This window comes from Muscardinus avellanarius (assembly GCF_963383645.1).
Source record: "Muscardinus avellanarius genome assembly, chromosome: 4".
Lineage (NCBI taxonomy): Eukaryota > Metazoa > Chordata > Mammalia > Rodentia > Gliridae > Muscardinus > Muscardinus avellanarius.
Genome location: NC_137789.1, coordinates 62,642,841 through 62,667,387, shown reverse-complemented (window position 1 = coordinate 62,667,387; position 24,547 = coordinate 62,642,841). Strand labels below are relative to the sequence as shown.

Here is a 24,547-nt window from a genome sequence, read left to right as displayed (position 1 = left end):
GTAAAGCTTTCTCTGCTCACTCATTTTCCTACCCCACTCCTAAATTACTTTATTGCAACCTATTTATAACATAAATTTTTGTTGCAATGAAATACTTACATATTTGTTTTTCTTTCCAAGTCTTTGCAATCCTAGAAACGAAGGGATGATACCTTATTTATCTTAATAATCCAATGCCTGAACAGATGCATAGAACAGATACTCAGTAAAGGTTTGTTGATTGTAGGGTCAGTAAATACCTGATGAGTGAAGGGATGGATGGAAGAATAGGTAACATTATATATAATGATGGAGGACAGTTAAGATTTATTAAAAGATTTATTAAAATATTAATAAAATAACATTCTGGAAGCAAAGGATACCATCAATAGCAGAGATATCGACATAGGACATTAGAAATACTTGAGTGGAAAGCATAAATGCTTCAAATAATTTAAGATAAGATTTTTGTTTTCTATTTTTTCAAATATTCATGGGAGCCTAAAAATTGCCCTATACCATGCAATTAGTAATAAATGCATTCAAGTGTTTTTAAATTTAAATAGTGAAATGAATCACTGGGTATTTACCTCCTGTTACACCTGTTACATATCTCTTTTTTTCTCATGTCTGGAGATGGAACCCAGGGGCATTTGACCTCCTGCCCTATTTTTTATTCTTTGAGACAAGGTCTCACTAAGTTGTGGAGGGCCTCACTAAGTAGCTGAGGCTGTCCAAGAACTGCGATCCTCCTGTCTCAGCCTCCCAAATGCTGGGATTACAAGCATTCGCCAACATGCCTGGCTCTGTTACACATCTTAATGGGCCTCTTAAAACATTATAGATTAAAAATCCAAATGATTTACTATTGTATAAAGTCTACTTATATCTAGAATGTACTGTAGCCACCAGGGTACTTGACATAAAAAGGCACACGAGCAATTATATAAGCCATTTCCCACTCTTACCACTGTTGCTTTATCTTTTCTAGGACTGTTGGCAGACTGTCGTGTGGTTGATAGCTGGGCATGTTTACTCTCACCTCACATGGGTGAGAGATGGGCACAACCTTGTACAACATTTTGCCAAATGTAGAAATATATCTGAATACCTTTCCATTTGCTAGGCAACCAGAGGTTCTGAGCCTGTGGTACTTTCAGTCCATGGTGCACATCAAGACAAACAATGGCCTGGTTCCAGCTTGTCACTTACATTCTTTCTAAGGCCATTGAAAGTCAGGTGTTTTTTTTTTCCTTCTATGCTTTAGAACAACATATAATTGCAGAAATTTGACCATGGACAACCTAGTTTGTTGAATAGAATGATGCTGGGCTGACATATGCAAGTGTTATAGTTTGTGGGTTGCTTGTTTACTCTCATAAATGCATATTTTCTGACATTGTGTGTCATCACTGACGTGTACCCAAAATAATGCAGCAGAAGAGGTATGGCTTCAAAACTCCTTGTTATAGCTCAGCATTTAAACACTTTTTTTTTACTGTAAAAGTTTCAAGAATTTATTGCCGTTCAGGTTTTATTGCAACCATTGATTTCTAAAGCAGTGGTTTTCTCTGTATTCTGGTGCTATATACTGATAATTTTCAAAAAAAATAAATACTTTTAACTTTTTATAGTATTTTCATAGACAGAGGTACATCAATTTCTTTATTGGTTCATAGAATATAAAGCTACTAAAATTTCTGTGTTTTTTTTTTTTTTTCGGGGTCTGACGATGGAACCCAGGGGCATTCAACCTCCAAGCTACATCCCCTGCCCGATATTTTTTTATTCTTTATTTTGAAACAGTATCTCACTAAGTTGCAGAGGGACTCACTAAGTAGCTGAGGCTGTCTGCAAACTGCGTTCCTCCTATCTCAGCCTCCCAAATGCTGGGATTATAAGCGTGTACCACCACACCCAGCAAATTTCTGTATTTTAATTTTTTTTTATTTTGTAATACTTTTATTGCTACATTATAGTCTCATAGTATACTTCACAGTGATAGTGACATACATGCACACAGTACATGGTGGGCTTTCTTTCCCCTGGCTCTCCCACTACCCCACTTCCTACACAGAGTATTGAGATTGGCATTGGTATTTTCACATACGTATATATCAGTGGAAATGTTTCCTTGATTAGTTAACTTAATGTTTATATTAATATTAATGTTGTAATATTAATTTTGTTATTATATATAATATAAATATATGTAAATATAACATATTTTACTTTAATAGTATTGGTTAGAAATAATAAAGTTATACTTCCTTTTGAGTACTTTTATCTATAAAGTTTTAGTTTATGAACCTTATTTTGAATATTTTTAAAAGGTGTTGATAAGCCGGGTGTGGTAGCGCACACTTGTAATCCCAGCATTCTGGAGTCTGAGACTGGAGGATCGTGGTTCACAGCCAACCTCAACTACTTAGTGAGGCCCTCTGCAACTTAGTGATACCCTGTCTCAAAACAAAGAATAAAAATATAAAGCAGGGGGTGTAGCTCAGAGGTCGAATGGCCCTGGGTTCCATCCCCAGGCCTGCAAAAAAAAAAAAAAAAAAAAATGTTGATACTTTAAAATTAATGTATTGGTTTTTGGAGATTATAGTGTAGATGGCAGTACCTGTAGGCATACAGTGACATTATAGCCCAGTTCTATTGAACTTATTAATTATTTTGGCTATAGGTTTTTGAAAACTTGTGGCAATTTCCACTTTGGTTTAGATTTCAATGGGGGAAGATTCTCTCTCCTTCATCTTTCAGGGACTTCCAGAATGGTTACAGAGATTCCAGAAATCACCAATTACTTGGTACCCATGTTATCAACACAATCATAAAATATTAAAGGAAGTAAAACCCAAACTCTGCTTATCACCTCCCAAGACAGAAGTGTCTGATAATTCCCTACCTCATCAGCCTTTCATTCCTCTAATTTAGTCATTTACTCCCTCATAACAGATGAGAACTTTACCAAGAGACATAGAACAGGCGACAGTACAGTTCCTTTCCAAATCATTATTGCATCATCATGGGTTATGACATTTTATTTCATTTTTGAAAGAGTACAAACAGATTTAGATGTAGGATGTGACTGTACAGTTTTTACCCAAGAAATTGGAAGCATCAGGGATGCTGTTTTTTGTTTTTTGGGTTTTTTTTTGGGGGGGGGCACTGGGGTTCCTGGAAACCCTTCTACCTCCAGGCTACACTCCCAGACCTATTTTATATTTTTATTTGGAAACAGGATCTCCTAAGCCAGTGAGGTTGGCTTTGAACCTGCGCAATTCTCCTGTCTCCGCCTCCCAAGCACAGGGATTACAAGCGTGCGCCACCACGCCCGGCGGGGATGCTGGTTTTTAATGGGGAAAAATGTGACTAGACCAGCTTTTGGTAGAGAAAGCTGGAGCTCGGATTTGAACATAGTAAACTTGAGATTCAGCGTAGGTGTCCAAGTGACTTTGTCAAGTATGCAAATAGAAATGGAAATTAGATTTATGTGGGCTAATCTCGAACACTAAGTTAGAATTGATAAGTACTTAGGTGGTAGTCATCAGAAGAGATGAGATCTTTAAGAGAATAAGTATAGTTAGAGGTGTTCAAAAGTGAGTCCTTGACACCCTTGAAAGTGGGGAAGGGGGCACATAGAGGAAGAGCTCCACAGGGAATGGAGAACAGAGAAGAAAACCAGGGGAGCATGATGGCCTGAAAGCCAAGTGCAGAAAGGCAGAAAGGATGATCAATTCTAGCAAATGCTGCTTATAAAGCTTATGGGAAATGAGAATATGGCTATTTTATAATATATTTATCAACGGGGAAGCCACTGGAGATTTGATAACATACTCTGGGTAGTCATAATGGTCTATGAGTGGTTCAAAGAAAAAAAAGAGATGAAAGACATCAGTATGTTTCTTCATTCACTTGTCCACAAAACATGCAACCTCTTTCTCTATGGCCAGGTGGTAACCACATTGCTAACTCTTTTCTAACCCAAAGTTTTCAACCTAGTTTTAGAAAAGATAATATTTTTCTTTTTTTGGGGGGGGAACTAAGTATGACACCCAGGGGCTTTCTACCTCTGGGCTACACTCCTATACCTCTTTTATATTTTATTTGGAAATGGTTTCACTACATTGCTGAGAGCCTCACTAAGTAACTGTGGCTGGCTTTGAACCTGCACAATCCTCCTGTCTTAGTCTCCCAAGTATGGGATTAAAAGCATGCACCACCACGCCTGGCTAGAAAAGATAATTTAATTAGAAATTTGATAATGATCAATAGAAAATGCAATTTCTTGGAATAATTTTTCTATTACTTTTTCTGAATGCCCTCATGAAAATTGACATTTATTTATAATTATATGTAGTCAATGTTAAGAGTGATACTTCATGGACATTTTCTCTCTGCTATTATTTAGGTTGTGTTCTTATATATTTCTTTCAGAAATTTATATAAAACTATTGCACACGATTTATTGTCTAGTGAAGGTATTACATCTTCTTGAATATTTGTTGTCTTCAAATTTTAAGAAGGCTTTTTAAATTGACTAAAAAATTTATCTACATTGTAAAGTTGTGTTTTAGAACATGCATTTAATTCTGACTAAGTGTTTATGTGCCAGGAACTGTACTTGATTCTAGGGAATATATTAATGTATAAAAGGTTCAACAAGTTATTGAAAATAAGCAGAGTGAGCCAACAGAGAATGAGAGCTGTGAAACCAATGTTATTGGATTGTTGGGAAGTCTTCTCCGAGTTGTTGGCTTTTGAACTGAGAGCTGAATTATAAGGAGCTAAATAAAGTTACGGGGACTATCATTCTGGGCAGAAGAAACACCAAGCACAAGCCTTGTCAAGAGCAAGGTTGGAGTTTCACAAAGAAGGCCAGTGTGACCAAACTTCAAAAATGGGTAATTGAGAAGAAGACATATAACTACAGTCCAGAGACTTTTTGAAATTTGTAGTGAAGAGAAGCTTGGGTTTTATTTTGAGTGAAATGGAATGCCATTCAGCAATTTCTTGTAAGGAACTGATGTGCTTTTATATCTAGTGTCATAAAATTACTCTGGCCACCCTGTAGAGGATAGCCTGAAGAAGGAGAAAAGCTGAAGGCAGAGAGTTGTGTTAGGAATCCAATACTGTATTTGGAAAAAGATGATATTGGCTGAGACTGACAAAGATTGAGAGAGGTAGGTTGTTTTAGTGCACGTACTGATAATATTTCTATCTAGTTTTGCTTTTGCTTTCCTTTAAAGTAAAGTATGAAGGATAAGAAGGAAGGTGGGATGTTCCTCCGGTTTTACAAGTCCCTTGGTGCATAGTTGAAGCATTTGCTGAGATGAGAGGAGAGACAAGAGATAGTGAGGATGAAATTGGGGATTTCTTTTAACCCAGTGTAGTTACTTTTATTGGTCAGGAAGTAATGAAAATAACTGAGATAAAATGTGAAAATATTATAGATATTATTAGGGACTATCTGAACTGAATGGATGGACAACATTATCCAAGGAGAAGATTTTTATTTATACATGTTGACAGCCTTGGATTGAACCCTGGCACCCAGTGCTTTGTAGCATGCAGGCAAGAAGAAAGGGAAAGCCAACAGAGAAGCTAAGAACAAGTGCTCAGCAACCTGGAGGGAAAGACAGGATAGGTTAGTCCCAAAAGACAGGAGAGGAGAGATTAATGAAAGAGAAGTCACCTTTTTTTGGTATTGTTGAAAAGCTACAAAAGACAAATACAAGTCAACAATAGATTTTGCCAATATAGAGGCCCATTTGTAAACTTCTTAAGAGAAATTTCAGTGGTAAAGTGTGGCCAGGAGTCTTGTTGAAGAGGTAAGAGGAGAATGGAGGGTGACCAAGTGGAGAAGTAACCTTAGCTCTGCAAGATGGCAATGCTGTGAAGAAGATTGGAGAGATGGAAGAGAAAGTAGAGGGCAATATGGGAAAGGTTTTGCTTAGGATTTTAGGAGCATACTTTTAGGTTAACGGGAACAAACAAGTTAAGAAAGCACTTGACATTAGAGAGAGAAAATATAACTACAAAATTGATTCATTTATTCTAGCAGGAAAGTGTAAGACTGGGAACAGAAGCAGTTAGTTTGATGCATTTGATAAAAGAGAAGGGAATTTTTATATGATTGCTTCTATATTTTCTCAGTGAACAAGGGAATGCAAAATCAACTGCTGAAAAAGAATCAACTGCTGAGATTGAGTGGGCAGGAAAGAAGAGGGTTGAAGGATAGAACATTATGAAATAGTAATTTTGGAGAGTCTCTATAAGAATCTTTGTGGGTCAGCCATATGAGACGTTTTGAGGTACTTCAGGTTTGCTGGTTTCACAATGTTTTAAGTTCATAAGCCTGGTAGATAAGGGAGACATTCAGTATGTCAAAGTGTTGCCACAAACCTCCCCAAGTCAGAAATTGAAAGTAACGATGCCTTCTCTGGCTTGCCGTTGGTCACACCGCTCTATCTGTTCACTGCATATAGTGTCACTGCTGGACCCTTGGAGACATTTGATTAGGCAATTCCTAGGGATAAGAAAGATAATTAAAGAAGAGGATCAATAAAGGACATGGAAATTAGTTAATACAAATCAGGTGATAATTCTTGAGGTTTGCATTATAAACTGAGTGCTAAATATAAATTCTATAGGAACTCTGAAAATTAAATTTTGGAACTATTGACTCAAATATGTAACTTGGACAAGTGGGTTACTAAACTGGCCAAAGGTATAAACATAAGACTGGTGAATCTTACAGTTTTTTCTTCTTTCTTTCAACTAGTTAATAGAAACAATATGATGCGATTTCCATGTAGCTTAGTGGGGGGAAATAAAACAACAGATTTTCTTTATTGACAGCTCATCAACCTCTAGGGAAAAATATGAAAATTAATACAATCTATGTAATAGGGGTGCATGCTATATATTTCAAGTTTTTGACTAGAGCATTTTGAAATTGATCAGCAGGATGTTAGGGATAAAAATATTTTCCAGGGAAAAGTAGCTAGATATTATTGGGGGGGGGTATAAGGAGTGCTTTAGTCTAATATCACTCAAACTATAATATGCATGAAGTTCTCTGGAGATCTTGTTAAAATACTGATTTTGATTCAGTGGGTCTGAGGTGGATCCCAGCATTTTATGTTCTTAACAAGCCCCCAGGTGATGTGGCAGCTGCTGTTTTGGGATCCCCTATTTTTAGTAGAAGGGAAGCTTTAGGCTTCCTGAGGAAGCAAGGCTTAAGTTGTGTTGTGAGTAGTTGAGTCCAGAATACAGCTTCTTTATGTTTTCTCTTCTCAATTATTACAGTCTCCTTTTTAAAAAATAAGTTAATAACTGTAACTATTAATGCAAGAAAACAGAAGCTACCATTCACTCCCTTTTAAAAAGTACTTAGAACTCAAAGAGATGAAGAAGCTTGACCAATGAGATGCCTCAAGGTCTACTGCTTGAGTCACTGTAGTTGATGAGGGAGTAGAAAATGAAATCTCAAAATTAGGCGAGAGCTTAGTCCTGGTAAATGGTAAGACGGGAAGTTCTGCTGATGGCGGGGTAATTTTAAAGGCCAAGAATTAGAAGGGAGGAAGCAGAGCTTCTGAGTGGGCAAGTGCGGATGGAGGGCGCAGCAAGATCCTAGGATCATCAGCTATGAGGTGGGACCAGGAATGAACCTGGAGTTACTCTTTGGACTGTCTCTTGTCTGTTGATGTTGTGTGGCAACCCCAGTAATAAAGAGTATTTAACAAAACAGTGAACAAATCAGTAAAGGCACTGACATAAAAACATAAAAACTATATCTTATCCTTGTTCCAGAGAAGGCCAATCCATTATCTGAAATGCTAAATGAATGATTGAGAATAGAAGCTGTTCAGAGAAGGGAAAGCCAAATGAGAAAGCATTAGAAGAAGCGTGGCTCATAAGTGAAGATGGAGTTAGAGCATCAGCATTTTTGTCTGGAAAGAAAAGGCCAAGAAGTCTGTTAAATCAAGAGTGCTGTGAACAGAGTGCATCCTACACCATAAAAATCAGTGCTATTTGCTAGAAACATTGATGCTCTTATTCCACATCTTGGGTTTTTGTGATGCTGACCTAATCTTGCCTAGGTCACTCATCTCTGCAAGTGGTAGAATGCCTTTTGATCTTCTCATTTTTCCCCCTAAAATTCTTCTACTTTTCTTCCAAGACTCACCCAAAGCACAGTCTATTTTACCTTCCCATCCAGAGTTAGGTGCTACCCTGGCCCCTTCCCGAGTTCCCTGGCTTCCACAACCTCTTAGACATACCTCTGCCTCTGTCTTTATGTGTGCCATGCGCCTCTCTCTCCTTACATTCCTTCCTGGGAAGGGACTGTGTTGTAGTAATCTTTGCATTCCTTAGCTGAGTTGCTGAGGCATGCTCTAAGCTCAGTTTATACTAGCTGGAAGAAAGAACAATGGAATGAATGAATAAAAAGACAACTCGATTTTCAGTCATTTTAAAATGGACTTAATGAAGAAAGAATTTGATTAATTCTGTTTTGACAAGTTCTATTAGAAAATTGTAAAAGCTTTCTTGTGTATAGCTTTTCAGTGAAGAGAAACATTCTTGAGTACACCTACCAGACAGCTAAATTATCACTGGGTTTCAGTGACTTTTAGAGTGACATAGGGTTACTGACCTCTCTGTTAAATGACTTGGGAGGGCAAGAACCTCTCATGAGGTAGGTATGTGATCTTCCTGAAGATGTAAGAATCATTGCTGAGATTCTTGCTGAGAACTGTGTTCAAGATAAAAATCATAGCCAGACATGGTGACGCATGCCTGTAATCCTGGTACTTAGGAGCCTCAGTTAGGAGGATCAAAGTTTCAAAGCCAGCCTCGGCAACTTAGTGAGACCCTCTGCAACTGAGACCCTGTTTCAAAATAAAAAGGCTGGACATGTACCTCAGAAGAGAGTGCCCCTGGATTCCATCCTTGACACCCCGAAAATATATATAAATCATGATGTGGTAACAAGTATACATTAATATATTCTTAATTGCATAGGCATAATCAATCTCAGTATAAAGTATGGCCAATGGAGGCTTCCTAGAAGAGATATATTTTGTAATAGCATTTGGAAGTGATTATAGCCAGTACTTGGTAGGCTCTGTAGCAGAGAACATTTGGATAATGAAAACCTTATTAGTAAGTTATTGATAGGCAAATCTGATTTTAAGAGGAAAACATGGCAGATAGAATCTGCTTTAACTGAGCCAAGCATCTCTGTACCTATCTATATATCTATATAGAATGAAAAACACATTTATATATGTATAATGATGATAGTTATCATTTTAAATGTTCAAGAAGATAATGCTAAAGGCATACTTCTGAGTATCTGAAAACATGATAGAAAATACTAACATCTAAAAATGGTAACAAAAATATTTTTGTTACTAAATATTTTTGTTACTAAAAATAGTAACAAAGATGTTAGTAACATCTTTGAGATTCTTAGCACTAAAAAAAAAAAACCCACGGAAAACCATATAGTTTACATAGTTTTCACTAACTGGAAGCATGCTAATTTATCATTCACGTGTGTGTGTGTGTGTGTGTGTGTGTGTGTGTGTGTGTGTTACCTGGGATTGAACTCAAATGAGTTCTACCTCCAAACTACACTCCCAGCCCTTTAAATTTTTTTTTTTTAAATTTTGAAACAGGGTTTTGCTAAGTTTCTGAGAGTCACAATAAATTGCTGAGGCTTATCATTATTGAGGCAGGAATTATTAGTAAAGATAGAGAATGCCCAATTCAGCAGTGTATGTAAAATGAGCAATGTAATAGAGCAATTTCATTCAGAGTCACTACATTGTTTAAGGTTGTCAGGCTTTGTTTGAGAGTAGATTTTAGGTAAAGCACTGTCTGCGTGCCTCCCGCTTCAGTCATTTCCAGGAGACCATAGACAGTGCATTGCCTTGAGGTGGTGCTGCTTTCTGGCAGCTGGCAGGGCCTCAGTGCCTGATGACAGAAGTGTTTCCTTTGAAACCTGAACCTCCTGCATTCTCTCCATAACTACAAAGTCTTTTCAGAACAGGTGAAGCATAGCAGTTAGACACCTGAGGCCATCTCCAAATCCTGAGGAATGTATGGCGGCTCTCTTCCATAGTGCTTTGTTTGCCAAGCGACTTAGTCACACAAAAAACATCATGCACTTTTTTTAGCACAGGACCATTTACTTCTTCATTTCATCTGAAGTTTCGATAAAGAGGAATTGTATTTGGAATCTGAAGTTGCCCATGTGTTACTTCCATAGAATAATAAATTGCTGGGATATCTTAGAAGTCAAGCTTTTGCTAGAGAGAGGTTCAGATGGACAACATACATCATTTGATTTTTTTTATTGTAGTTTTTTACTTAAATGGGAAAATACAAGAGATTTGGGAGGAATTTAGATGGATAATTTATTAACCTATCTTTCTAGAACTGGTAGCATAGCAAGAATAATCTTTAAAAGGTATTCTTTATAAAAAGGGAACTCTATATGTCCTTAGTATTTTAAAATCATGTTGACATTTATGAGCTGGCTGAAAATTATGGTGTTTCTTTTAACTGCATAGAAAAATTACACAGAGTTTATGCTTTATTTCAAATATATTATATTTCTAAGTCTAGGCTAAAGGCAGAGGCCTGGTTTTAACTTTTTAATAAAAATATCTTCTTATTCACTCAATTAGATGCTTTTTACTGTTTCCTGTTATAGTTGTTTATTTTGAACAGTTTTAAAAAAATTATTTAGAAACAATTGAGCTTTGCTCTAATACTTAGACTCATAACCAGAACATCTGAAATCTGATTGGTTATATGATCTTGGGAGTTACAAAACCACCTTTGCTTCTTAGATAAAAGAAGCTCTTTACTGCTACCAGCAAAATTATTTTACTGCTAAAGTTTTCATGGGATGCAGAAAACCATAGAGGCCATTTTCTAAGACACTAAATACAAATAATAGTATTTTAAAATGTAAAGAAGTGAAGAGGGCTTATTTTAGCTCCCTAATGTTATGAAACAGACTTGACATAAGGTATGAAAATAATTTAAATAGAAAAGAAAATTTTTTCTTTATTTGTGTCAGGTATTTAATTATATATGGCTTGAATATTTCTATAAGTGGAAATTTACCTTGGTCTCTGTCTATAAGAAAGCTGGAAAAGAATTTGTCATTAATGTCTTGGCATGTATATGTCCAGAGCACAGAGTACTAAGGAGAGGGTATTTCAACGTCACTGAGAGCTACTTATCATTTTTCTTACACTAATCCTCAGAAGTTGGTTAGGTAGGATTGGAGATACTAGAGTGATAACCTGAGTTAAATATATTATAGGTCACAAAGTAGGATGTTTGTGTAATTCACTTTTGAAGGTTTATTCCAAATGCCTAGTTGGTTTGTAAAAATACTTTTATCACATTACTTGTAGTTTTCAGTAGTGGAAGGTTAAGACCAGAGCATCCAGTTCAGATCCACACTTCTGACATATCTACCTTATCAGTATCGTCATGCTTATGTTACATTATTACTTTGCTGGAGATCAATGTGTGTTTTAAAAGTCCATATTGAACTGCAAATTATATTTATGGGCTGGTGTTTGCCACTTAATTAAGTTACCAAAAGTATAATACTTAATAATTAATCATGGTTTTTTATATATCTTAGAAATTCACTAGAATTATATCAACATTGCAAAAACATAGAATTAATTCTTTTTGATACTTTGGTGTTATTTAGAGTTTTTCAATAATTACAACATACTCTTTTTGAAATTAGTGTTTGACTTTTAGTTGAAAAATAGTCCATCTTCCTCTGTTTAGTTTTTTCACACTGTTTTGGTCAGTTTCACATTATTCAACCAAATAGCTGAAGCAATTAACTTTATACAGATAAAATGTTCATTTAGCTCACAGTTGAGGAGGTTCAAGTCCAGGATTAGGTTAACCCATTGCTTTTGGGCAGTGCATGGCAATGGTGGGAACACTTCATGGCAGGAGCGGTCACATCTCAATGAGGAAGCAGAGAATATGCAGAGTCCCACAGTCCCTTCAAGGGCTTGCACCCGAAGACCTAAGGACCTCCCTTAAGGACCTTCCGTTCTAGAAGTTTCACAGCATCTCCCAAGAGTGCCTCCCTGGGACCAAGTCTTTATATTTGTACCCATGGAAGATACCAGTGTTCAAACTCTAGCTACTACCATTCTTGAAGCCTCAGTGATCAGAAAATGCTCATCCTCGGACAAATTCTTAGTGACTAACAGCAGTCTTTAAATCTTGTTTATCATATTACAAGAGTAATTTTGAAGCTAGGAAGAATAAATGATTCCTCAAACATGAATTTTCAAACTACGTAAACCTGAAAAGAGCTACAAGTTTACTATGGCCAAAAAAATATTTGAAAATAATCTTTTTTAAGAGAAAAAGCTCACTTCAGTACCAAAGAATAAGAAAATGTTATATCACTAATGACTAATTAGCAGTGATACAGTAGTATGCTAACAGTATTAACTCTACTAAAACCCACTTTCTTCAATGACATCCAACTGCCATTGACTATTTTACTAGAGCAGGATAGTTGGCAGTTTGGAGGGAATATTAATTGCATATGTTCATTCATATTTCCTAGAGAATAGCAGTCAACTAGTTTCATGTACATCCAGATATCTACATAATTCCAGTTTCTATAAATATTTTTAGAAATAAAGTCATTATATATTTCTAAGTTTAGTTTTGAAAGTCTTGTTAAGATTTAGATTTACATACACATGCATATCCACTTAAAATAAGAAAGCCTCCATCTTGAATTGGCTTAAAAATGTTGGAGTGCTGAGGATGGAACAGCTTGTAGATGTAGTTGGAAAAAGAGATGTTTTCATTTTTACATACTTCAACCATTCATTTTTATAAAGAAATGGCAATTTTAGTGTGGTTAGACTTTAGTTCTGGGTGAATAGTTCAGAGAGAGAAAAAAAAGCCCCCCAAGCCATCTTGTTTTAATTTTAAAACCTGAATTTAAATATAAATGTATAGAGACCAACCTACATTTAAGTGGGATGGGTATAGTTCTTGGCAGTCTTAAAACCTGAAATATCATGTTGTAGAATAAAAATATACATATGTACCCTGCTCCTGTCACAGCATAATAATATTTCTTCCAGGACATCTATATTTTCAGTACTTCATTTTTTAAGAATCTTTTTGAGTTGTATTATTGAACTTGACCTAAATACCCATGCTAGATTGGAAACCTAGGAATAAGTGTAATTTTCCTGTATGACTTACAATTCAGTGCAAGAGCCTGATTGATAGGATTACAGACAATTATTTTTTAGACAACTCTACCTGAAAAACATGATTGCTTTGGAGAGGTGATTATTTCTCCAGCTTTCTGGCTATAAAAGTCGAATTTTCCGGGATGTCAGTCAGTTTTTTTAACCTAATTATTGTTTGGACAGATCTCCATAGTACATTAAATTATATCATTGTATAATAAATAAAATCTATAATTAAAAAGTTGAGTTAAATAAATAATGAAGTTAATTAATAGCGTGCCCATAATGGCATTTGAATTTCTAAATATCTTTTCAGTCTCTCTGCTCTTCTGCAGCTTCATTGCTAGTCCTTAGCCTGTTCTCCTGTTCTATTTCTGGGACCATTTTTCTATCAACGTGCCTAGAGTCCTGTAGCAGTGGTGCCAAGAGTGAATCAACTTCTACCTGTCGCTTTGATTTTATTTCTCTCTGTGTTTCAAGTTAATAACAAGTTGAATATTAAACCCAGGACTTGCAAAATAATTCCAGTAATTATTTTATAATTTTAATTATTTTTTATAAATTATTTTTAAATGAATCACTCAGCTGGGCATGGGGGTACACACCTGCAATACCAGTATTTGGGAGGTTGAGACGGGAGAACTTCAGGTTTGAGACAAGCCTTAGCAACTTAGTGAGACTCTCAACAACCTAGCAAGACTCTGTTTCAAAATAAAAAATAAAATAGGGCCTGGGATGTAAAAATAAAAAATAAAATAAGGCCTAGGATTTAGCTTGGAAATCATTACTTTTGTCAAGTATTATATGTAACATATATTTTATAGGAATCGGATTCATTATTCATTCATGTATCCCATAAGTGGTTATTAGTCACTTTGTCTATAAGATAGACACAGAACACAGACCAAAGATACAACCAGGAATTAAATGACAACTCCATGCAACAGATGTGTAAATAAACATTTACAGTGCCATGTAAGAGGTTAAACAAAGGAGTATAACAAGTCTTTGAGAGCCCCAAGGAGGGGTTAGCTTACACGTGAGAGAACTGAAAATGTATTTCAGACACTGTGTTATATAAGGCTGGATAGTAAAGACAGAGTAAGGCTCTGCCTGACAACTGATGTTTAGTTAGAGAAAACAACCAGCAAAAAAGAGTATGTTTTATCATAAGGAACTAGGACCTTGGACTTTATGTGTGGGAATTTGTTGGATATGTTTAAGCAGAGGAATCACATGTATTTATGATCACTTTGGTTGTTCTAAACATTTGTAGGCATGTTGGATGGAGAAAAGATTCAGTCAAGAAGATTAAATTAGGAGGCTAGTTCAGAAAGTTAAGTGATAAGTGATAAAATCAACATGATAAGGTCAATGCATTCACTTTGCAAAGAACAAGAGATAATACATAAGAACCAAGTAATGCTATGGTCTGAAGAACTGACCAAACTCTTTGTATGAATTCATACTATATGTGTTCATACATAACTTTATTTTTTTGTTTTTTCAAACTGTAGACCTGGGATGTAGAGCTCGAAAGATCTGCAGAATCCTGGGCTGAAACTTGTTTGTGGGAGCATGGACCTGCAAGCCTGCTGCCATCCATTGGACAAAATTTGGGAGCTCATTGGGGAAGGTATGGCAAAGTGCAATTTTTAGTTTCTGAAAACATAAGTGTTTGAAATGAAATGCTGGAGAACATTAAGTGAAATCAGCCAGTCTTTTAGAAAGACAAGAATTCTATGGTTTCTCTCATATACAGAAACTAAAGAGAAAATTGGAAAGAAAATAAACTTGATATAAGGAGTCAGATCAGTAGAAAAGTGACTAACAATATTACTAGCATGTATAGAGGGATGAGAAGTGGGGTAGCAGCATGGATTTTGTAGGAAACATACCCTGAGATATGTGAATACATGAATGTGTCACTTTGAATCTTACTATGATATGTTATTATGTTGTACTAATAAAGTTCTAAGGAAAGAAATGAAATACTTTTAATTTATTGTTGCAAGAATTAACAGTCTTGGTGCGTAAAAGAAAAGCCATCACAAAACAAATAAAAAAGCCAATACCAGTACAGAATAAACAGTGGGATTTTAGGTTTATTTTGTTTTAAATTATGGATATATTGGTAATGTAAAGGGCCCAAGTATTTGACATTTGTAACTTAGAAATATCTCTTTGCTAAGCTATGAAACTAGTTTGTGATAGTTTGTTTTACATTTTCTCCAGTTTCACTCATTCTTTGTCATTATTTTATTCTAACAGATACAGGCCCCCAACGTTTCATGTACAAGCGTGGTATGATGAAGTGAGAGACTTCAGCTACCCTTATGAGCATGAATGCAACCCATATTGTCCATTCAGGTGTTCTGGGCCTGTATGTACTCATTACACACAGGTATGCTCTGAGTCTGCCACACTCCGTTTCTTCACACTGCGTCAGTGTAAACAAGAGAACATAGGTTACTACTGAGCACGGGCCTTTCTTATGTGATTTTAAATAGATATTGAAAAAACACATAGTTATTGATTATATAGCATAGGCTTATAGACTTTTAAAAATAATAAAATTTATTATCACAAAAATCTGAACATCTACTTAAAATACATGATTTCATTGACTTCGTATATGAAACACATTTTAATGTGATAATAATAAATATGTATGGGGAACAATTTATTATCTTCCAAGTCAAAGTTTTATTCCAAAGAATAGAGATGTAGTTTTATTTACCAATAACAATTTTTATAAATGTGCATCATTTTATGTATTTTTTATATTTTGTATTCACATTTGATATTGGATATGGTCTAAACTTCTTAATCAGAGAAGAGGCAGATTCAACTGAATGAAACTCACCAATGATATGCATTTGTGGAGTTTCTACAAGCTACAGTCTCATTTGTAGAATTTCTACAATCAGTGAGACTTTGCATGAATGCCTTTGCATGTAGCAAGATTAATATCAATTCTGAAATATAAAATAATCAGTGGCACAATAAAACGGTACTGTTGTCTTAAGAAAGTTGCATACTTAAAGTTTTCCTGGAATATTCTGTATAAGATGTAAAATTCTGTTCCTTTGTTAGGCAGGTTTCTTCATAAACATCTTAATAAGGCCTTATGAAGATGTGGCTTTTCAATTATGTTTGGATTTTGTAACTGTTGATATTTTATGCCACACAGAGCTACTTACTTTTAGCTACCTTTAAAAAATTGAGTCAAATGTACACCACACTCTCAGGAAAAATATCCTTTTTGATGTGGCCTCATTTTATTTTGGATCATAAATGTTGGTTTCTCAAGTTCAATTTTTATCCATTTTTCTCTTGATATGTTGCCTTATTTCACCTTAGCTTGCTTTTCTGAGCCTTTTCTTTTTTCTTCACTGTAGGTGGTATGGGCAACAAGTAGCAGAATAGGCTGTGCCATTAATTTGTGCCACAACATGAATATCTGGGGACAGATATGGCCCAAAGCTGTCTACTTGGTGTGCAATTATTCCCCAAAGTGAGTAGATGAAGCACTACTTTCAGGTGTAAATTTTTCTTAACAACATGAAGATAATTTTATATTCCTGATTTTATTTCATTTTCTGTATGTATTGACTAAAGCATGTTGTTCTAGTTTATTTTATCTAATATCACGGTGGTTATAGTTGCCTTGTGCATAAAGTCAGTGCTTAAAGAGAATATTAAAAATTTTAAATTGATCTTTATGAAGATGGGAATCATATTTATGTCTTCGATTTTACTCACCAAACTATTCTAATTTTGAAAAGAGATCATATCTCACTTTTAGAAGAGAAATATATTTTTTATCTCTTAAAGACCACCTGAATGTTTACACTATGAAATTTATAAAACCATTCTTAGGGCCAAATTTAAATTTATACTGTTTTTATTAAATTAAAGCATAGGTGGATATCCTACTGTAGAGTTTAATTTTCTGAAACAGTATGGTTTTTTAAAAAATGTACTTTGTACTTATGTACTTTGAAAATTTTTAAAAGAATGAGGCAGTAATTGTGTGGTTCTAGGGATGGAACCCACGGGCATTAGACCTCCTAGCTACACCCCCTACCCTATTTTTTATTCTTTATTTTGAAACAGGGTCTCTCTAAGTTGCAGAGGGCCTCACTAAGTAGCTGAGGCTGTCCATGAACCGCGGTCCTCCTGTCTCAGCCTCTCGAATGCTGGGATTACAAGCGTGTGCCACTATGTCTGGCAGGTATATTTAAACCTAGTAATCAAAATTATTCCATACTAAAATATGTAAATGTAACACACTAAGATCATTACTTAGAAGATTCGAAAACAATGATACTTTGCAATGACTTATAATCATGCTATGTGACTGCCTCTTAACGGAGCTCTTCATTTTTTAAGGGGAAACTGGTGGGGCCATGCCCCTTACAAACATGGACGACCCTGTTCTGCTTGCCCACCTAGTTTTGGAGGGGGCTGTAGAGAAAATTTGTGCTACAAAGGTAAATGCTGTTTGGTTGTAGTATTTACTTTGATTTATATTGTAGTCCAGCTCTGCATTAATTTATATTTAAAAAAAATTCAAAAATAGAGCTGCGGTGTAGCTAGAGATAGAGCACTTGCTCAGTATGGGTGAAACCTTGGTTCAATCCTCAGCACTAGGGGGAGGAAAAAAACCCTCCAGAAATACATTTAATTATTACATGAGAAGTTTCCAGAACTTCAAGTATTTGAAGAAGCCATTTATAAATATATATAATTATTTTAGACTTATTTTTAAGTGATAATTGTTATATTAACATACCTATTATGCTATTGCATATTTAAAGAAAAGTTGCATGATTACTTCAAATAACTACTTCTAATTTTACTTTGAAATTGCAGTGACAGTATATATTCTTAAAAGTGACAGTACATGTTCTAAAAAGTCATTTTGATATATGTTGATTGATTTCCATAACTCTCATAATTTTTTAGGATTTAACAATTTAAAGTGATTTATTTTTAGTACTTTAAAAGTTTTTACAAAGATACCTCCCCATTATCTTAATGAAGTACATTGATTCTCTACTTCTCACTGTAGATTAGAACCATTTCTCACGCCAAAATAAGAAAAAAGGATAGTAGTGCTATAAAACTAATCTAGTTAATGCTCTCAAATGCATTTGATGTCTTAAAAAGTAAATATAATGTGGTGTCACATTTATAGCACATGAAGATAAAATGTACATGACAAAACTTTGTGAAAAATCATGCTCTTGGGCATTTAAGGGGATTTTTTTTATTGCTTTGTACACTTTTCTTAATAGTGATCTAATGAAGATTGATGTGGATTGGATGTCTTAGAAAACATTTAAATAAACTCAACCCCTTTAAAATGATCATAAAAAGATGTGTCTTGTTTTTCATTAATGAATGCTCATTAGCTATAATGAGTGAGAGAAGAGGTACCCACTTATGTCACCCTGTTATATAAGCCATTTTTAAATTCCTGGAAGCAGTTGCTACATCTTTTCATTGTGTTAGTGCTTTCTGTTCTTTCTACTTCCAAAATTCTGCTTTCTTGGCCTTCATCAGGGACCATTTTACTTTAAGTTGGCTTTCTTCTGATTTTATACCCTTTTTTCTACGTTCTCAATCTTTATACACATGAAGATAATGCACTTTTTCGAAATCCGAAATGTGCCGCAGATGATCCTTTGAAAAGGATCAATTTGGAAAAAAAAAAAAAAAATTCAAAGCTTGAAACTATTCTCCCTTCTCAAGTTAAAATTTTCCAATATTGAAGCTTACTTTATAAGAAAAATCCCAAACCCCTGTCCGTGGGAATGGGTGTTATAGTAAATAAAAAGGGCATGCCAGCCCTTCATTTTGACCACATTTCCATTTTGGAATAATTTTAAGTGCAATGCTGGAAATCTTAAAAAATATGAATATTTCTTTTGTGAAAAAATGAAAAATGCAAATTTTATAAGCCTTGACTTTATTAGATGACTTTGTAGATTCCATGATGTCATTATAAAAACCAAATACTGACAATATATTGAAATATAAACAAGGTTTAGAAATGTTTCATTAAATATTAGCTGGATATTAACACAGATGAGTCAAGGGCTCGAAGCCTTATGTGTGTATTTAATTTGTTTCAGTGTAGTATATAGGTCATGACCTTAAGCCAAAACCTGTGCCTCCTAAGTACTTTTTTTCTAATTTTAAATATTAAACAGGTACATGAAAGCACTTCATTATTTAGTATTTTGTGCTTATGTAAACTGGGACTTACATTTCTTAAATTCTTTTTTTAAAAAATATATTCTTATTAGTACATTGTAGTCTCACATCATTAAATCCCATCTTCCTAACAGAAGGGTCAGATGGCTATTACTTTATTATCTAGTATTTTGTGCATATGTAAACTGGGACTTACATTTCTTAAGTTCTTTCTTTTTAAAAAATATATTTTTATTGGTTCATTGTAGTCTCACAAAATTAAATCTCATCTTCCTAACAGAAGGGTCAGATGGATATTACCCTCCTCGAGAAGAAGAAACAAATGAAATTGAAAGGCAGCAGGCACAGGTTCGTGACACCCACGTCCGGACAAGATCGGATGATAGTAACAGAAACGAAGTCATAAGCACACAGCAAATGTGTAAGGCCTCTGCATTATGTATAAACATTTTAGAATGGAAAGAAAAGCTTGTCATTATATGTAATTAATGTACCACGTTTTACACTTTCAAAATTATGCTGGTGATTATTTTTTCTTATAGCCCAAATTGTTTCTTGTGAAGTAAGATTGAGAGACCAGTGCAAAGGGACAACCTGCAATAGGTAACAGTCACTATTATCCTCAAAATCAACTGGCAAATATGACATGTTTTCATTTTATACTGACCGTCACAAAAACTAAATGTTATTCCCAATTACTTTTGTCTAGGTATGAGTGCCCTGCTGGCTGTTTGGATAGTAAAGCTAAAGTAATTGGCAGTGTACATTATGAAATGGTAGGTATCATAAATACAATTAGTTGGAAATAAAATTCCCTCATAAAATATTTAAGTTTTTAATGTGGTTTATAACAACATGAAGTATAGCTATTTTTCTTATAAATATCTATTTAAATGTCTACTCAAAGTCATGAGTAGGCAGAGCTTGAGTAGTATAACACTGTTGTGTCTCCTCTCTTCAAGCAATCTAGCATCTGTAGAGCCGCAATTCATTATGGTATAATAGATAATGATGGCGGATGGGTGGATATCACTAGACAAGGAAGAAAACATTACTTCATCAAATCCAATAGAAATGGTGTTCAAACAATTGGGTAAGTACCTGAATGGTTTTTTTTGGATCAGATGATTTTTAATTGTAGTAACAAGCTAACACATTCTTTTAAAGCAAAGCATAAAATAATTTAATTGATGAAGAGATAGGTTGGCAAATTTTCAAGATTTATTTTAGTCACCTTGAAAATTGAACCCTTTTTTGCTCATAGAGGAAATGCTAAAATACTGAATTTTCAAGAGTTTCATTAAGAATGCGTAAATTTACAGTTGAGGTTTAATGTAAAGCAATAAATTTTTCGGCAGTAATAGGAAATATCCCAGGGAATACTAATAATTTACATATTCCCTCTGCCCTCTTTTCTCTAGGGAAAATGGCTTATTTCATGCAACAGTAACTTTGTTAATAAGTTAAATTAATAAGTAAGAACATTTTAAAAAATTCTCTAAAGATGTGATACACTATATAGTCTTTTTTTGTTCACCTAAATGTAATTTAATACAGTACACAAAACATTAACTTTTAAACTATTTCTCATAGAAAGTACACTAAATTCTTTGATCTAAAACACTATATTTTAAAATACACTTTATAGAAAGTAGAAACATCTTTGTGTGGCATTTTTATTCCCTTAAATATGTATAAAATATATGTAAACATTATTTAACCTCATATAGATTGCTTTTTCCTTTTTTGTTTTTAGAAAATATGATGTAGTCCTTTTCTTTTGTCACTGTACAATTACATAAAACTCCACTATAGAGTTACATTGGAATTCACAATTATAAAAAAGAAGCTACTAAAAACCCTTATAAGCTGCATTTGGTTGCTCACACTTGTAATCTCAGTACTTGGGAGGATGAGGAAAGGGGATCATAGGTTCAAGATTAGCCTTAGCAATATAGTGAGACTCTCAGCAACCTAGCAAGACCCTGTTTTCAAACAAATAAAATAATAAAATAAAGTAAAATAGGGCTGAGAGTGTAGCTCAGAGATGTAATGCCCCTGGATTCAATCCCCAGTATCAACAATAACAAAAATCCCATACAAATTTGTGGACTAAACTTCTATGTATACAGTTTTTTTTCAAAGGTTGACATGTGGGTTTTAGCCACTAGAAATAACTCTTTGGTAAAATATATTTCTCAAAATATTTATTATTTTTTCATTCAGTGAACATTTGTTAATTATCATCAATAAATAATAATTATTAGCTTTCTTAAGCCAAATACTGGATGTTGCATTAAAAACATTCCATTATTAAGCTTAGTTTTTATGGATTTAGCATAAGTTTTCTTATATCACTACTTATCTAGCTCTTTTAATGAAAATACTTAAAAAATAAAATGTGCCTAGACCTGAAAAGTACCAGGAAGCATAATTATAATGTTGCCTATAAGCAAATGATTGACATTTCTATCTTTCTATCTTCAGCAAATATCACTCCGCTAATTCCTTCACAGTCTCTAAAGTAACAGGTCAGCACCTTTTTTCATCTTATTTTCTAACTGCTGTGTGGCATGTTTTTGCTTCTAATAGATTCACCTATTGTTTTGTACTTTTGATTCTTCAGTCCAGGCTGTAACCTGTGAAACTACTGTGGAACAGCTCTGTCCGTTTCATAAGCCTGCTTCACATTGCCCAAGGTAATGTTTTAAAAATGTTCCTATATTTTTTTTAAAGCAAAGCCATGTATATATGGCTTTAGCTTTGTGCTACTTGTTTTTACCTGACATTTTGTCTCTAGTACTCAAAGTTGTGTATGATCTTGAACTGCTAGACAGGAGGGAGAGATGGGACATCATGAACCTCATATACTCAGTTCTTCTACGGCGTCTTCTCAAAATGCAAAAGTACTTTCTTCTATTTTATAATCGTAGGGCTTGTGCATATGTTCTCTTTGTTCATATGCACTACAGAGTTCTGCCTTAATCTGCTTGGGCTATTATAATACAATGCCACAGATTGGATGACGTAAACCACAGAAATTGATTTCCCACAGTTATGTTATTATACAGCTCCCAGATTTGTTTTATAATCTTAGAAAAATTTCCAGAGGTTTTTTTCGTATTACTCTTATACTGATGTTATATTTTTATGGGGAGAGAAGAAAATGTATTGCTAGATGAAACGGGTAAATTTTAGCATTATGATATGTAAAAAACCATACACTTTAGAAGTGTACATTTATAAATATTTATTACCTACTGTGTGCCAGTATTAAGCTATGGTTTTTACATAGTAGGGCTTGTGCATTTGTTCTCTTTGTTCATATGTGCTGCAGAGTTCTGCCTTAATCTGCTTGGGCTATTATAATACAATGCCACAGATTGGATGACATAAACCATACACTTTAGAAGTGTACATTTATAAATATTTATTACCTACTGTGTGCCATTCTATGGATCTTGTTATGTATTCTGAATGAGATGGGAAGCCACTGGAGTATTTGGAGGAGAAGCATAACATGTTTGGACAGAACAAAGGAGAGCCACTTGGAGTCAGTAGACAGTAGATAAGAGTCCAGAGTTAACTAGTTGAGTTACTTAGAGATTCCCTGATCTTGGATATATTTAATGTATTTGGACAATTGAAATTGTTGCTGGGTTGAATGTAAGGTGTGAGATAAAGAGATGAATTAAGGGCAGAATAAAGGTTTTTGGCTGAAACTCCTGTAATAATGGAATTGGTATGTATTGTGATGAGAAGCCTACAAAGAAACAGATTTGAGAACTAGAAGAAATTGGGAATTTTACTGCATATCAAGTCAGTTTGAGATGTTTGTTAGATCTACATGGAGGCATAGAATAAGAAGTAAGAAATGTACTTTTGGAATGAAAAGTCCCAACTGGAGATACAAAATTTGGAAATCAGCTATTTATAGATAATAATTAAAACCATGAAATTGGATGAGAGATGTAGCAAAGAGGAACTACAGTTACCAGACAGACAGCAACTCAGATTTTCTAGGTTATTTGTTTACTAAATTCTTCAGGCACACTGAGCACCAATTCTCAGATACATAGAGATGCTTCCTGAAGTTGTTTTCTGCTTTGAATCCCAAAATTAGAAGGCTTCTTGGCTAAATTTTTAAAAAGTCAACATTTTTGCCCATATCTAGAAGAGAATAAAGAGCAAGTTTGTTGACTGTTGCCAGGTTTATGCAATTGACATATTTCAGGAGAAGAAAAAAAGCAGAGTTCACAATGAATGTTGAGTTTACTACTGTGTCTTAATGCCTATGATTGTATTAATAAGAAAGATTGAGGCAATCACCCTGCTTTATTTATATATTTATATATATCTTTTTCTCAGAGTGTATTGTCCTCGTAACTGTATGCAAGCGAATCCACATTATGCTCGTGTAATTGGATCTCGAATTTATTCTGATGTAAGTATCCAAATTTATACAACTTTCAATATGCATTATATATGTATATATATGTATATATATATGTATATATATATATATATATATACACACTTAAATGTGTATGCATGCCTTTATTTATAGAACAAGGGAATAGTTTCTGTACTGATACATGTATTTTCGAAAAAGTTAATCATTACTATCACTGAAAAACGAATATTCACATGTAAATATGAATGTATTATCATTTAATTTGATTAAACTTTCCTTTATATCTTCTCCATGTGGCTTTTATCACACACTTAAAGAACTTGCCTAGAGGCCTTCTTGGAAAGGCAGACACATTTGCTTTTCTTTAGTCATTTTAGTTCTTCAATATCTGAAGTATCAACTTGACAACTAAGAATCTGTCAAATGTAGCTGATAATGGTGACTCATACCTATAATCCTACTACTTGGGAGAGTGAAACAGGAGCTAACAGGTTCAAAGCTAGCCTTAGCCACTTAAGTGGGGTCTCCAGCAACTTAATGATGTACCATTTCAAAAATAAAATAGGGCTGCAGGTATAACTTGGAGAAGGCCCCTGTGTTCATCCTCCAGTACTACACATGCAAGAATTTGTCAGATGTATTA

At 34.5% G+C, this 24,547-nt stretch overlaps 1 protein-coding gene across 2 annotated transcripts in view; it reads left to right on the top strand.

Annotated features, from left to right (window-relative positions):
• CRISPLD1 (cysteine rich secretory protein LCCL domain containing 1) overlaps positions 1–24,547 on the top strand; it is a gene marked incomplete at both ends in the record, with an annotated part of 35,221 nt that overhangs the window by 4,783 nt on the left and 5,891 nt on the right. The window contains 11 exons of one of the 2 annotated variants that reach the window (XM_080695327.1): positions 14,783–14,901; positions 15,537–15,669; positions 16,667–16,782; positions 17,661–17,761; positions 19,771–19,911; positions 20,033–20,093; positions 20,200–20,266; positions 20,453–20,583; positions 21,978–22,021; positions 22,117–22,189; positions 23,859–23,934. In XM_080695327.1, coding sequence (XP_080551453.1) covers positions 14,783–14,901; positions 15,537–15,669; positions 16,667–16,782; positions 17,661–17,761; positions 19,771–19,911; positions 20,033–20,093; positions 20,200–20,266; positions 20,453–20,583; positions 21,978–22,021; positions 22,117–22,189; positions 23,859–23,934 — 1,062 coding nt within the window. Of the gene's footprint in view, positions 1–14,782; positions 14,902–15,536; positions 15,670–16,666; positions 16,783–17,660; positions 17,762–19,770; positions 19,912–20,032; positions 20,094–20,199; positions 20,267–20,452; positions 20,584–21,977; positions 22,022–22,116; positions 22,190–23,858; positions 23,935–24,547 lie in introns of those variants that run through there. The other variant, XM_080695328.1, reaches the window with a different exon arrangement.